General features: G+C 32.6%; 2 protein-coding genes across 3 annotated transcripts; both read left to right on the top strand.

Annotated features, from left to right (window-relative positions):
• Positions 1-60: 60 nt before the first annotated feature.
• LOC136782144 (protein KATNIP homolog) lies at positions 61-4,530 on the top strand. Its single transcript, XM_066741345.1, has 13 exons — positions 61-494; positions 560-688; positions 756-1,276; positions 1,356-1,586; positions 1,757-1,908; positions 1,987-2,163; positions 2,241-2,378; positions 2,436-2,576; positions 2,646-2,778; positions 2,868-3,479; positions 3,559-3,698; positions 3,777-3,878; positions 3,937-4,530. The coding sequence occupies exons 1-13, from the start codon at positions 421-423 to the stop codon at positions 4,147-4,149; spliced, it is 2,763 nt and encodes a 920-aa protein (XP_066597442.1). The 5' UTR covers positions 61-420; the 3' UTR covers positions 4,150-4,530.
• A 196-nt stretch (positions 4,531-4,726) lies between these two features.
• On the top strand, positions 4,727-11,863 carry Wdr81 (WD repeat domain 81). Of its 2 annotated transcripts, none has more exons than XM_066741340.1 (15): positions 4,727-5,262; positions 5,320-5,735; positions 5,812-5,974; positions 6,076-6,669; positions 6,760-6,905; positions 6,985-7,172; positions 7,243-8,236; positions 8,307-8,603; positions 8,681-9,489; positions 9,560-10,276; positions 10,342-10,751; positions 10,818-11,111; positions 11,213-11,362; positions 11,430-11,536; positions 11,632-11,863. In XM_066741340.1, exons 1-15 carry the CDS (start codon positions 5,032-5,034, stop codon positions 11,861-11,863), a joined length of 5,748 nt encoding a protein of 1,915 aa, XP_066597437.1. In that variant the 5' UTR covers positions 4,727-5,031. The 2 variants fall into 2 exon arrangements, with proteins under 2 accessions (XP_066597437.1, XP_066597438.1); XM_066741341.1 differs by having other exon boundaries at positions 10,345-10,751.
• The last annotated feature ends 37 nt before the right edge of the window (positions 11,864-11,900 follow it).

An 11,900-nucleotide genomic window follows, 5' to 3' on the forward strand; every position in this document is an offset into this window, starting at 1 on the left:
GAAAGAGTTATAATATATTTATACTTAGCTATTTAAAAAGTTTGCAAGGCCATTCTAGCGATTTTAGCGGTCACTGACTTGTAAGGTTTCCGTTGGTTTCCATGGTAATTTTGACAAACAGTCAGCAGCTATCGTAATTTCGTGATTGTACTCAGTCTATTCAGTCAGCAAACCAGGGATACACATACTGTCGTCACATCGGCTTTGTCAATTCTTGTTAAGCGTCAGCATTGGTGCGCAGTTTCTAATGAAAACTCAACATGCTTGAATAATGCAAATACAAAAAATTCGTATATTTAAAATTTGTTTGTTAATTAAGAACTTGATCTAAATTGCATAGATCATATGTTTCCGTACTTCATAAAATATAAATTACAAAAGATAAATCGTAATGCTCAATTAAATTTTTAAATTAGTAGCATGGAAAATAATACTATATCTTTATCAAATGACGTTTTAAAAAAATTACCACCATGGCTGATGGAAATGACCGAGTACGTATAATAATTTTATTGCTTTATTTATGTTGTAACATTCATTTTTTTTTCTCATTTTTTAGAAATATTAAAAAGTTAAATCCGAATGACGATTTCGTCTCTCTGCAACTGGAAGACTTAACTTCCAAAGAGAAAGGGAACGATTATTTAATACCTGCCAGGACACATTCTTTTAAGGAGCATAGCAAAGAGTAAACATAGCAATATCTGTTATTTTAAACAGAAATGTGTTTAATATGGTTAATTTTTTACTTTAAGAGAAACGTCGCTGGACCAAACAAATTACTTGAGATTAACTAATTTAAAAGATTTCAATGGAGAAATTGTATTGCAAACAAGCAATAGTAAATCTCTTCCTTCCTCGCCGACCACTGACGAATGTCAAGACAAAATTAAGGAAACTTCTAATCGAGCCTTATCTGCTATTGCACAGAGAGAAAAATTAGATATTACTAATAGTGACTTTAGCTTCTTAGATGAGTACATAGAGAAACAAAAGAACAAAAAAGATTTAAATGTCAGAAAAAAGGATAGTGAGAAATGGACCAATTTTGATCTCTTTCCTAAAGAGACAGGTTTCTCCAAGTATTTAGATACAGATGAGGAGAAATCTGCCTATCAAAGTTTGCCAAAAGAACAAAATTTAAGTGAGCTGGAAAGTGATGTACAACAGAGAAAGGATAGAATTGCATTAAACAAAAATTCGGCCGAAACTTATACTCCATCTTTTAACTCTTCAAAAATACAATCATTAAAACCAGCTGTTAATATACCAAGAGGTTTTTATATCAATTTAAGTTTTAATTTGTAAAGAGATTGATTAATGTGACTATTAAATTAACAAAAATATTTTAATAGGTTTGATAAAGAGGAAAACGGATTACTTATCAGGGATGGCATCCATTAATGTTGCGAAAAATGACGTAAGGAAAACACCGCTAAAAGATAGAGTGAAAATAGTGCATACTCCAAGTAAAAAAGTAAATAAATACTCAGTGCAAGATAACGAATTTAATAATGCAGATCTTGAAAAAAATATGGATGTATCTTATATTCAGGAGTCCTATAATGAGGAGAGATATTTCCAAGGTAGGTAAATTAAAAATGAAACAAATGAAGCAGAAAATTGTCAAAAACCTTGAAGAAATCCATTTCACACTTTTTCCTTTTTAATCCTCAAGATTTTGAGTCGTCAGGTCAGTGCAATAGCTTGCACTTAAGTTTGTATTTAATTATTTTCTAATATCTATTGGTTGCAGAACAATTTTTTGAGAATTTTATTGTACCAGAATTGCCATCTGGAAAAAAATTAGTAATTGAAATACTCAGTACCTGGGGAGACAGAGAATATGTTGGACTAAATGGAATTGAAATCTTTTCCAATTGTGGAGAAATAATAGCTGTTAATGAGGTAGATGCTATTTAAAATATTTTGTTTGCTTCCTTTATAATAGTAGTTATAATTTTTTGTTGTATATAATTTTTATAGATATATGTGGATGAGAAAGATTTTGATACTTTAAATGAGCAGTCAGTAAGCAATTTAATAAATGGAAAGAATAAAACAACAGATGATGCAAATTTATGGCTAGCTCTATATCATGGGGAGAAACGTATTTATATGATTTTTAAAGAGCTTATGACAATAGCAATGATAAGGATATGGGTAATTTTTTTATTTTATGTTTTAATTCTTTTTCAATAAGCTAAAAATGTAAAAACTGTTTAAAGTTTGGATTTTAGAACTACAACAAATCTAGAATACATTCCTACAGAGGTGCCAAAGATATTATTATTAAATTAGATGACACTGTTATATTTTATGGTGAAATTGCTAGAGCTTCCGGCGATACCTGTGGATCAATTAATTCCTTTGGTGATGTAAGCTATGTCAATTGATTTTAATTTAATGTCCTATTAATACCAAATTACTTACAGACAATTTTATTTACTATTGATGAGGACATTTTAGAACTTATATATCAAAATGATGCAGTTTTTTTGGAGTCACATGAAGAAAATATTAGATATGCACATGAAGAAATCAACAGGCCTAAAACAGCTACCACTGATTGCAATGTAAGACTATTGTTAAGCATTATTATTTGATTACTTTTCTAACATTTTATAATATTCCATTATCAATAGAAATTACAAGATAGAGAAGGTTGCTCAAATGATCAAAAATCAATTTATCACAGTGACTTAAATGCTGTTTTATTAGCATGCAAAGAAATTCAATTAATTTTAGTTTCCAATTGGGGATCTCCAAATCTCATTGGTAAATAATATTTTGTTTTGTGTTTGCCTACTGTCTCTCCCCCTTTCTCTCTCTTTCTTTCTTCTTATTTTCGGATTATTTAACTTTAGGCTTTACTGGGTTAAATTTGCTAGATGATCAAGGCTTACCAATAGCATTAACAAATATTAACTTAAGTTGTAATACAGAGAGTACAAATTTAATGGCTATAATAGACGATAATAATATCACAACTGATATGAATCACATGTGGATGACTAGCTACTCAGAAAAAGATGCAGTTATTATAAATATTACTTTTCCCTCTGAGGTTTATTTAACAGGAATGAGAATTTGGAACTATAATAGTTCATTGGACCTTTCCTATTGTGGGATAAAAGGCTTGCTGGTTAAATTAGATACAAAAATTGTATTTGCCGACGATTTTGAAGGATTCCTGTTGAGAAGAGCACCAGGAAATTGTCATTATGATTTTGTTCAAGATATTAGTTTTATCAATAAACCACAATGGTCTTTATCTAACAGTTTACCTAACAATTTGGATTCTATGGATAGTATCCAAAATATTCCTAATAATTTAGACTATGAATCCTGTACAAATCCTCAAGGATTTGTTTATCAGATTATAATATTTTCGACGTGGGGTGATTCTTATTACGTTGGATTAAATGGTATAAAAATATTTAATCATTTTAATCAAGAAATTAAATTAACTGCTGATAGTAAGTACTAATTGATATTTATTTTAAGTTTACTTTATCATCTGTTTATTTCCATTGTACAACTTTGGTTATTTTGAAGATATTGCAGCTTATCCAGAAAGTGTTAATGTAATAGAAGGTATTGATAATGATATTCGTACACCTGACAAACTTGTTGATGGAATAAATGATGCCAAGGATGGTCAGCATTCATGGCTGGCACCAATTTTACCCTGTCATGTAGGGGAAAACTTTTAAATTTCTTTATATTCAAATAATTGTTTAATTATTCTGTTTAAACTTTTATTTGTTTTACAGACAAATCGCATTTATCTTGTCTTCAATGAGCCTGTGACTGTATCAATGATACAAATTTGGAATTACACAAAAACTGTTCGAAGAAGAGTCAAAGAATTTGGGGTAAGAAAATTACATAGTTAATTTAACAGTTACAGATTTCAAATTACAAAAATTTTAGATATTAGTAGACGATCTGCTGATTTACAATGGAGTTTTGGATAAAAATAGCCCCTACAAGCTAATTACATTTTTTGATAAAAAACTTACAAATGCAGCTGATAATTTATCTACTGGGCAAGATGTTAATATTGATTTAAAAAGAACTACCTCTGGATCAAATTCTCGACCAGACCCATCGTTAAGACCCCATACGTCTCTTGTGAAAAATTAATGTCTCTCCTCTTTGTAATAAAAAGTAGCTTAAACGAAACATTGTAGATTTGCTTCTTTATAACGGCTTCTCTAAGCTCTGACTGTGGCCTTTCATTATTGTTTAAAAGGAATGATGATTTATCTTCCAACATCGCTTTTTCTTTATTCAATGTTTTAATGATTTTTCCCAAGTGTTCAGCTCCTTCGTCCAAATCCTTATTTTTTATCAGTAACGTTTGAATTTCGGAAATTTGTTCTTGAACCACTTTATTCGTTTGGTCCCGTAATGTTTGTTTCACTACCAATTCTAGAGCAATTAGATTTTTTTCTTTAATGACATCTTCATACTTTTCATCCAAAAGTCCGCATTTACACGAGGCAAGCGTTTTGTTCAATTGGCAATTTTTTATATAGGCGCGCGAAGTAGAGCGCTCAGCGGCACTCAGCGCTGGTGTCTTTTCAAAGCGGTTCCTAAAAGCATCGAAAAATTAAGGGAAAGCCATAGCGATTATTTTACAGACTTACTAAAACATATACTATATACTACCATTTTTTCATGACCAAATTCTAAACATCAGTAATCAGTATATCTGACACTGGCTGACACTGCGGAAAATAGGCAGCTTTTAGACGTCTGTTTACAATTTAACAACATTAGGGAGATCAGCTGAGTTTGACGTAAAGTTACTTTTCTGAATGCAAAGTCAATAAAAGGAGGGACGAATGTCAAACCTTTTAAGCAGTATCACATGCTAACATAGCAATCAAATGGCTTGCTTTGAAATCTTTAATAATTAACTATTCTCTCTTTAAAGTAGATAAATAATGATTATAATGAGGCACATTTCTAAGATTTTCTAAACATGTAGCCTCTTTTATTTTTATTGTGATTACCAATGTCATGGAGGGTGAAGGAATGGATATTATCAAAAAGGAGTTAGGAGTGCCTGCCAAATACATAAGAGAGAAGGATGGCAGGATCTGTCTTACTGTTAACAGACATTGGATCACTAATTTTATGACAGCTGGCCCTATTTCTTTTATTAGTCATGACAAACTGACAGAGGATGAAATTGCTGCCCAACCATCTAACGATATACTTGGACCAGATTGGTTGAAGATCTATGCTAAGGTATGATACAAGTTATTCCTTGTGTGACTATTTGATAATAGTATATTTTTTTCAAAGGTTTATAAGAAAAAGCACAAAGCTGCTATTCCATTACCAAGAGGAAGGCATAATATTGGTACCAAATCACAAACAGAACTCTCATTTACTCAACTATTGCATTATGTTTCTGAAACTAATTATAAAAATTTATGGAAAGAGGTTCACAAGAAATATTACAATTCTTGGAATTCTGTAGAACAAAGAGAACAATTTACTGTTTCTGCAAATGCTAATGATATTACTATAATACATGAAGTAATAACAAGAATGTATAGCTGTCCAATAATTCAAGTTAAAGATGGAGCAACAGTGTCAATTTCTCATAATACCAAAAATGAATCTCATTGTAACTTACTTCCAGTGTTATTTGCAATTGAAACAAACTCAGCATTTATTATATTTCATGAACAAACAGCAAAATATTCCCTCAGAGAGTAAGATTGCAAAAGATATTAGATTAATTAATAAAAAACTATAAGTAACTTAATTTAATAAAATGAATGTTTTTAGGTGCGTAACATATAGTCCAGCAGCATTAAACACAAGTCATGGGAAGCCGCTTTTCCTAATTTATCAGTTACTACGACTTTCTAGAGATTTGCATGATTTAGGGTTAGTGTTAGGGGAAATTAACCTCAGTGATATTCTCCTTATGGATAATTTTACAATCCAGGTAATAGACATAATTTGTAATAATTTATTAAATATTATCTTTGAAAAATATAATAAGTAATTGTAAATTAAAAGGATATATATATTTCACTAACATTCCAGATATTACCAAAGTTAAGTGACAATATTTATTTAAAACCTGAATCAGAACTTATTAATTTAGATTCTAAGGAAATAAACAAAGATGCTTTTAAAAAGTATGACCCAGTAAAGAAATTTTTGATAAAAGGGCCAGATTTTGGTAAAAATAAGAGTATTGAAAGACTTTGTGAGATGTGGGTGCAAAACTACATCAGCAATTATGATTATTTAACAGCACTGAATAATCTAGCTGGTAGAAAATTTGGTGATCCAAGCTGTCATCATGTAATGCCCTGGGTGACGGATTTTATGTCAAGATGTGGAGGAAACTGGAGAGACTTAACAAAATCGAAATTTCGTTTGAATAAGGGCGACAGGCAATTAGATTTAACGTATAATTCTCAATCAGTGGAAGTAGGACATCACGTTTCAGATGTTTTATCTGAAATAACTTACTATGTTTATCTTTCACGTCGTTACGACAAATCCGTCCTGTGCAAGCACGTTCGTCCTCTTTGGGTTCCAGGAGAATATCCAGCCTCCATTCAGAGATTGCATGAATGGAGTCCTGATGAATGCATTCCACAATTTTTCACTGATCCTAGTGTTTTTAAGGTAATAAATGTAGACCAAGGATTTAAATGAATTTTTATAAATCTTTCATTATTTGATCTTGATCAATTTATTTGTAATTATTCATCCCAGTCTATCCACGAAGATTTGCCAGATTTAGAAGTGCCTGCTTGGGCCACTTCTCCAGAAGATTTTATTGAAAAGCATAGAGAAGCTTTGGAGGGCCTTTATGTCTCAGAAAGATTGCATCATTGGATTGATTTAACATTTGGATACAAGTATTGATCAATAAAACCTTACACACAAAAAATAAATAATTTGAATACTGGAAAAATTATAAATGTTGCTTAATTACAGATTATCCGGGTCAGCAGCAATAAAATCAAAGAATGTATGCTTGCAGCTTGTAGATAATCATACAAATTTAATGGGCTCTGGAGTTGTTCAGCTTTTTACACAGCCTCACCCTCAAAAAATTGTTCCATCCCCATATTGGAATAAAGTAGCACCACGTCTTAAAGCTTCATTGATTAATAACAGAACAAGTAATTGCACTGTTTTATAGTGAGATTTGTTATATATAAAAAGGGATGATTCATAAAATCAATTTTACAGAAAGTGAAAATTTAGGTGGTAAAATCAGCGATGATGACGAACACAGCTCAGACTTTGAAGAAGAAGAGTTATCAGTTCCAGCATCCAGCGCATCAAGATCCTCCCCCTTAGCTTTAAGTAGACTGTTGAGTCGTTCGAGAGGGTCTTTGCTCTCAACTGAAGATAACAAAACCGATAAATCTAATAGTCAAACGATCACCTTGCCAAAAGACTACAATCCTGTTGCATCTCTAATACAAGTAGAGACTATGCATACTTTCATAAACAAGGTGACTCATCAAGTCTACAAACCTGTCACAGTTTCACACGACCAACTAACAAATTACAAGCAAATTGTTGCTTGCAGTAGAATCAAAGAACAGCAGATTCTAGGCTGCCTAATAGTAGAGATCTTTCTCTCTAGCAAATTTCGAGCAACCTGGAACACAGAGACCATATCATTTGCTCAAAGACTAAATACATGCCTAAGCACGTTAAGGCTTAATCTAGACAGTTTGCCGAAATGTGTACGAAATGCTGTAGTCTTGTTACTTCAAATCGATGCTATACCAAAAAGCTTTAATTTAGACAACAGCGATATTTATGATTCTCCCTTTCGTTATCCGACTGTAACTTTCATGGGCTTACCACCACCATCTGCACATCAATTCCTCCAACCAATTCTCTCAGGAAGTTTATTCCCCTCTTCAAAATACTGCCAGTACCTGTTCAATGTAGCAGAGATGCTGCAAGAGTACAATTCTTTAACAAGAGAAGTGAATGTGGTCCTACCTGATGAAGATGATGAGCCCTCTAAAACTAAAATAAAATTCCTATGTAAGATTAGCGAATGTAAAGTCAAAGCTTTTGCTAGAGAGATAGACAAATTATTACCAAGAATTGACTTTACCAGAGAACCAATTGTACAGTTGATTATACCGCACATCAAACAAATAATGGATGAACCGTTTAGCGCTGTGCTTGCTGCTTGGCATCTTTTTGATCCAGTTGCGAGGTAATAATAATAATTAATAAATGTTCATTAATAAATCAAACTTTATTATTTAAGACTTGTTGACTTTTAGAATCCTGGGACCAAAGGAAGCAGCGAATACATTCCTTGTGCCAATTATGAGACTTTATGAGAATGGATCTGTAATGGACAATTTAATATGTACAGACATACTTTCAATAAGGACCATTGCAAAATTTAAAACCATGAGATTGTATCACAGAAGTTTTTTACTAAAACTCATGGTGAGATTGGGACTTCGAAGGTTCCTCGAGAATTTTATCACTCCTCTTGTGGAAGCTGTTGGGGGATATCGAGACTATATACAAGGATCAACATGTGCAAAGAATCACAGAACAGGAAATCTGAAGTAATTAAACTAAATTATTCCTTTCTATATCAATCTGATCGTTTTATTTTGTTTAAAAAATTCAAACATTTATTTAGGAACTGCGATTTGAGCACTGTATCGGCGAATGGAGAAGGAATTTTATCTCCCCTTGATGAAGACTCTTCGGCTGATTCGGAGCACGTCTCCTCATCTTCAGGCCCAATTGTGGTTGATTATCGGCATGCCCCAACGGATAACGAAGTAGAAGAAGTTTTCATTATGGAATCTGAAGAAAATAATTGGTCTTCTTTAGCCATAAATACACCATACAACCTTGACCTCCAAATAGATTTGAATCTTAATCTTAATGAAGATATAACAGAGGAAAACACCTCGCCATTGGGCGTAATAAAATCTCCAACGATTCCAATACCAAAGAATTCAAATTCTGGTTCTAAATCTATAATTGAATTCAGCAGTATCGGATGCCATGTTGGTAGCAAAACTTCTAGTGAGGGCATTCCATTTACTGAAGGGTCTGTAAATATTAATCCAAACAGCAATACATCAGACCTTAGTGCAGAAATCGAAGAAAACGTTTCTCAGGCTAGAACTGAAAATCCTGAAATAATTCAGGAAGAACCTAATCAAATGGATAATTACAGAAGAAGTGCGGCCAATGAATGTACTGTTTCTGAAATGAGCGCTGAATCAATTATTTGGTTGTCTCATCGACTAGGACCTGTTCTGACTGCTAGACACTTATCTAGAAATTTGTTCAGAATGTTAACACTTTGCTATGTAGGTAAAGAAAATTTAACTGTGGCTGATGAAGAGCTCAAACATGACTTGGGTTGGAATAAAATTATCTTGTGGGGTGATTCTAATGCTGTGAAGGTTTTGGAGTGTTTAACAGCTATTGCTGGTTTGTACTTGATAATAATTATTAGTAAGTTCTCAAATCTCTTTACTTAATATTTCTTATGAACTTCTAGGCTTGTATGGAGAACAGATTATTTTGCTTCAATATTTTGCAAATTTAGCAGAGTTATTATCTTTATGCAAAAGGAAATTGACTCAGAATTTGGAAGGAGGGTTAATTTCTTGTCTGGCGTTGTTTAATCATGTTACAACATGTCTGAGTGACGCTACACTAATGGATGCTCTTGTTGAATCCATAATTAAGTCAATTTTGCACCCAACTATCAGAATCTTAGCCACTACAAGATTTAATTTTCCAAATGGGGTGGTAGCTAGAATGGCTTTGGCAGAAAAGTATCTTGAAGCAATTTTCATGCTGAGCCTTAGACTGGGAAGTGTCGTTACAAAGAATCAACTAGCAGTTCCTATACAGAGATTTTTTTTAATATTTGATAAAGTTTTTAATTTTCACAATGCAGAGGAAACAACAGAAGATGTCAAAAGCGAGAAGGATAAAACAACAGAGATAAGCGGTACTCAAATAAATTCTGAAATTGCTGATTCTTATTCACCACCCATGGTAGATAGGATTGATTTAAGTTCTCAAAAGAATAAAGCTTATGAAGAGTTGCAGGCTGTTTTTACTGCTGAATTTGCACATAAGGCATATATGCTATTTTATAGAAACATTAGTAATGAAGCAATGGATTACGTCTTAAAAAATCATCGACACGTCAGAGAACTTTGCAAAAAGAGCGAACAAGAATTGAAAATTGTTTACCCAGTCGTTGGTAAATTTCTAAATATTTTTTTTATTTGTTTAATTCGATCAATGGTTTATTCAATTGCATTTCAGAAGCTGATGGAGCAAACTTTTCTAGCTTTGAATATGATTCTAAGGAATGCATGGAGGTTGGGGATAAGCTAAGCAGCAGCTTTGGGAATATTGCTGTAGTAGGGAATAGATTTGAAATTCCAAAAGGAGATTCGAAATCTCAAAATTCAGAAATTGTAGGCTTAGCTAAACGAGAGGCTGTTTTCTCTAATTATGCTGGTAGGCAGTTGAGAGGGAATTGGTTGGCATATTGGGAACATGAAATAGGAAGACCTGATAAAGATACGGCTTTGAACATTAAGCAGATTAAATTGCAAAGTTTTCTGGGCCACACAAATAGTGTAAGATGCATGTGTGTACTAGATAATGAAAATAGCTTTATCAGTGGAAGCCGAGACAAGACTGTAAAGCTGTGGAGTCTAAGGAGCCAGGTGAATGATTAATATTTTAATAAATTATACAATCAGATTTTCATCAATGTTATTTTTCTTTTTCAGGGGGATGGGAGTACAGCATCTTCCTGCCAATACACATATACTGGTCATAAAAAATCAATTTTAGCTCTCACATTTTTAGAATCATTAAGGTATGCTGTAACTTGTGATGGGGTAATTCACTATTGGGATCCTTTTATGGGATCTTTGCTTGGTACTTCAGAAAATAGCCGTTCAGCTCCTGTGAATACTTTAACCGCCAGCCCATCTCATTATACTACTTTGCTAGTTGCAACAACTGATATTACATTGAGAGTAATTGATTGCAGAACATTTCAACATGTTAATGAAATGAAGGTAATAACATTAATCTTGATTAATTGTTTTGAATATACACCTATAAAGATTGATTTATTTATTAAATATTGACTATAAGACGATTGTCCATGAAATTTTAGGTATCGGCTAATCCTTCTGGTTTAATAAGGTGTATTGCAATTGCACCTAGTGGACATTGGATAGCTTTGGGTCAAGCATCTGGATTTTTAACTGTTTTAGATATTAGAACTGGACTGGTAATAGCATCTTGGAAAGGCCACGAATGTGAGGTAAATAAAAAAGGCCCTTGAAATACATTAGCGCGAAAAATATTAGAATAAATATTGATTGTTTTAGATTTTGCAATTGGAAGCTGTTAATGATACAACTGTAATTAGCTCATCTTTAGATCAAACAATTGCTGCTTGGAGTGCAATAGATGGAAAATTAAAATTTCACATGAAGTATGATGCAATTTTGGAAAAATTTATAATAAATAATTATTAAACAATTACATTAAGTAACTAGAAAAAAGTTTTAAGTTTATTTGGAATTTTAGGGGAGCAACTGAGCCGGTTCACTGTATGGCACCATACGAGCAAGAATTAATAATTGGAACCACGGCGAATAGAATAGGGGTTTACACAGCAGTGGATTCAACGGCTTCATTTTCATCTTCGAAGCTTAGATCTGACGCTTTTAAAGGAGTTTTGACTACTATGGAAATTCTTCCATTAAATAGGCTTTTACTTTTGGGGGCTGATAACGGTGGAATCACATTACTTTGTTAGATCAAAGTTGCTCATGAAAAAATACTGAATGAAACTC

Source organism: Prorops nasuta, unplaced genomic scaffold, assembly GCF_024137725.1.
Source record: "Prorops nasuta isolate Cenicafe-Biocafe unplaced genomic scaffold, Cenicafe_Pnas_1.2 PNAS00025, whole genome shotgun sequence".
NCBI lineage: Eukaryota > Metazoa > Arthropoda > Insecta > Hymenoptera > Bethylidae > Prorops > Prorops nasuta.

What these genes read in the sequence shown, in the direction of transcription:
- Wdr81 (XM_066741340.1), top strand. Translation starts at nt 5,032, where the DNA reads ATGGAGGGTGAAGGAATGGATATTATCAAAAAGGAGTTAGGAGTGCCT. An exon ending in GCAAAATATTCCCTCAGAGA is followed by an intron (nt 5,736 to 5,811) that starts GTAAGATTGCAA and finishes GAATGTTTTTAG; the next exon opens with GTGCGTAACATATAGTCCAG. An exon ending in CTGATCCTAGTGTTTTTAAG is followed by an intron (nt 6,670 to 6,759) that starts GTAATAAATGTA and finishes TATTCATCCCAG; the next exon opens with TCTATCCACGAAGATTTGCC.
- LOC136782144 (XM_066741345.1), top strand. Translation starts at nt 421, where the DNA reads ATGGAAAATAATACTATATCTTTATCAAATGACGTTTTAAAAAAATTA. An exon ending in TGGCTGATGGAAATGACCGA is followed by an intron (nt 495 to 559) that starts GTACGTATAATA and finishes CTCATTTTTTAG; the next exon opens with AAATATTAAAAAGTTAAATC. An exon ending in TAGCAATGATAAGGATATGG is followed by an intron (nt 2,164 to 2,240) that starts GTAATTTTTTTA and finishes TTTGGATTTTAG; the next exon opens with AACTACAACAAATCTAGAAT.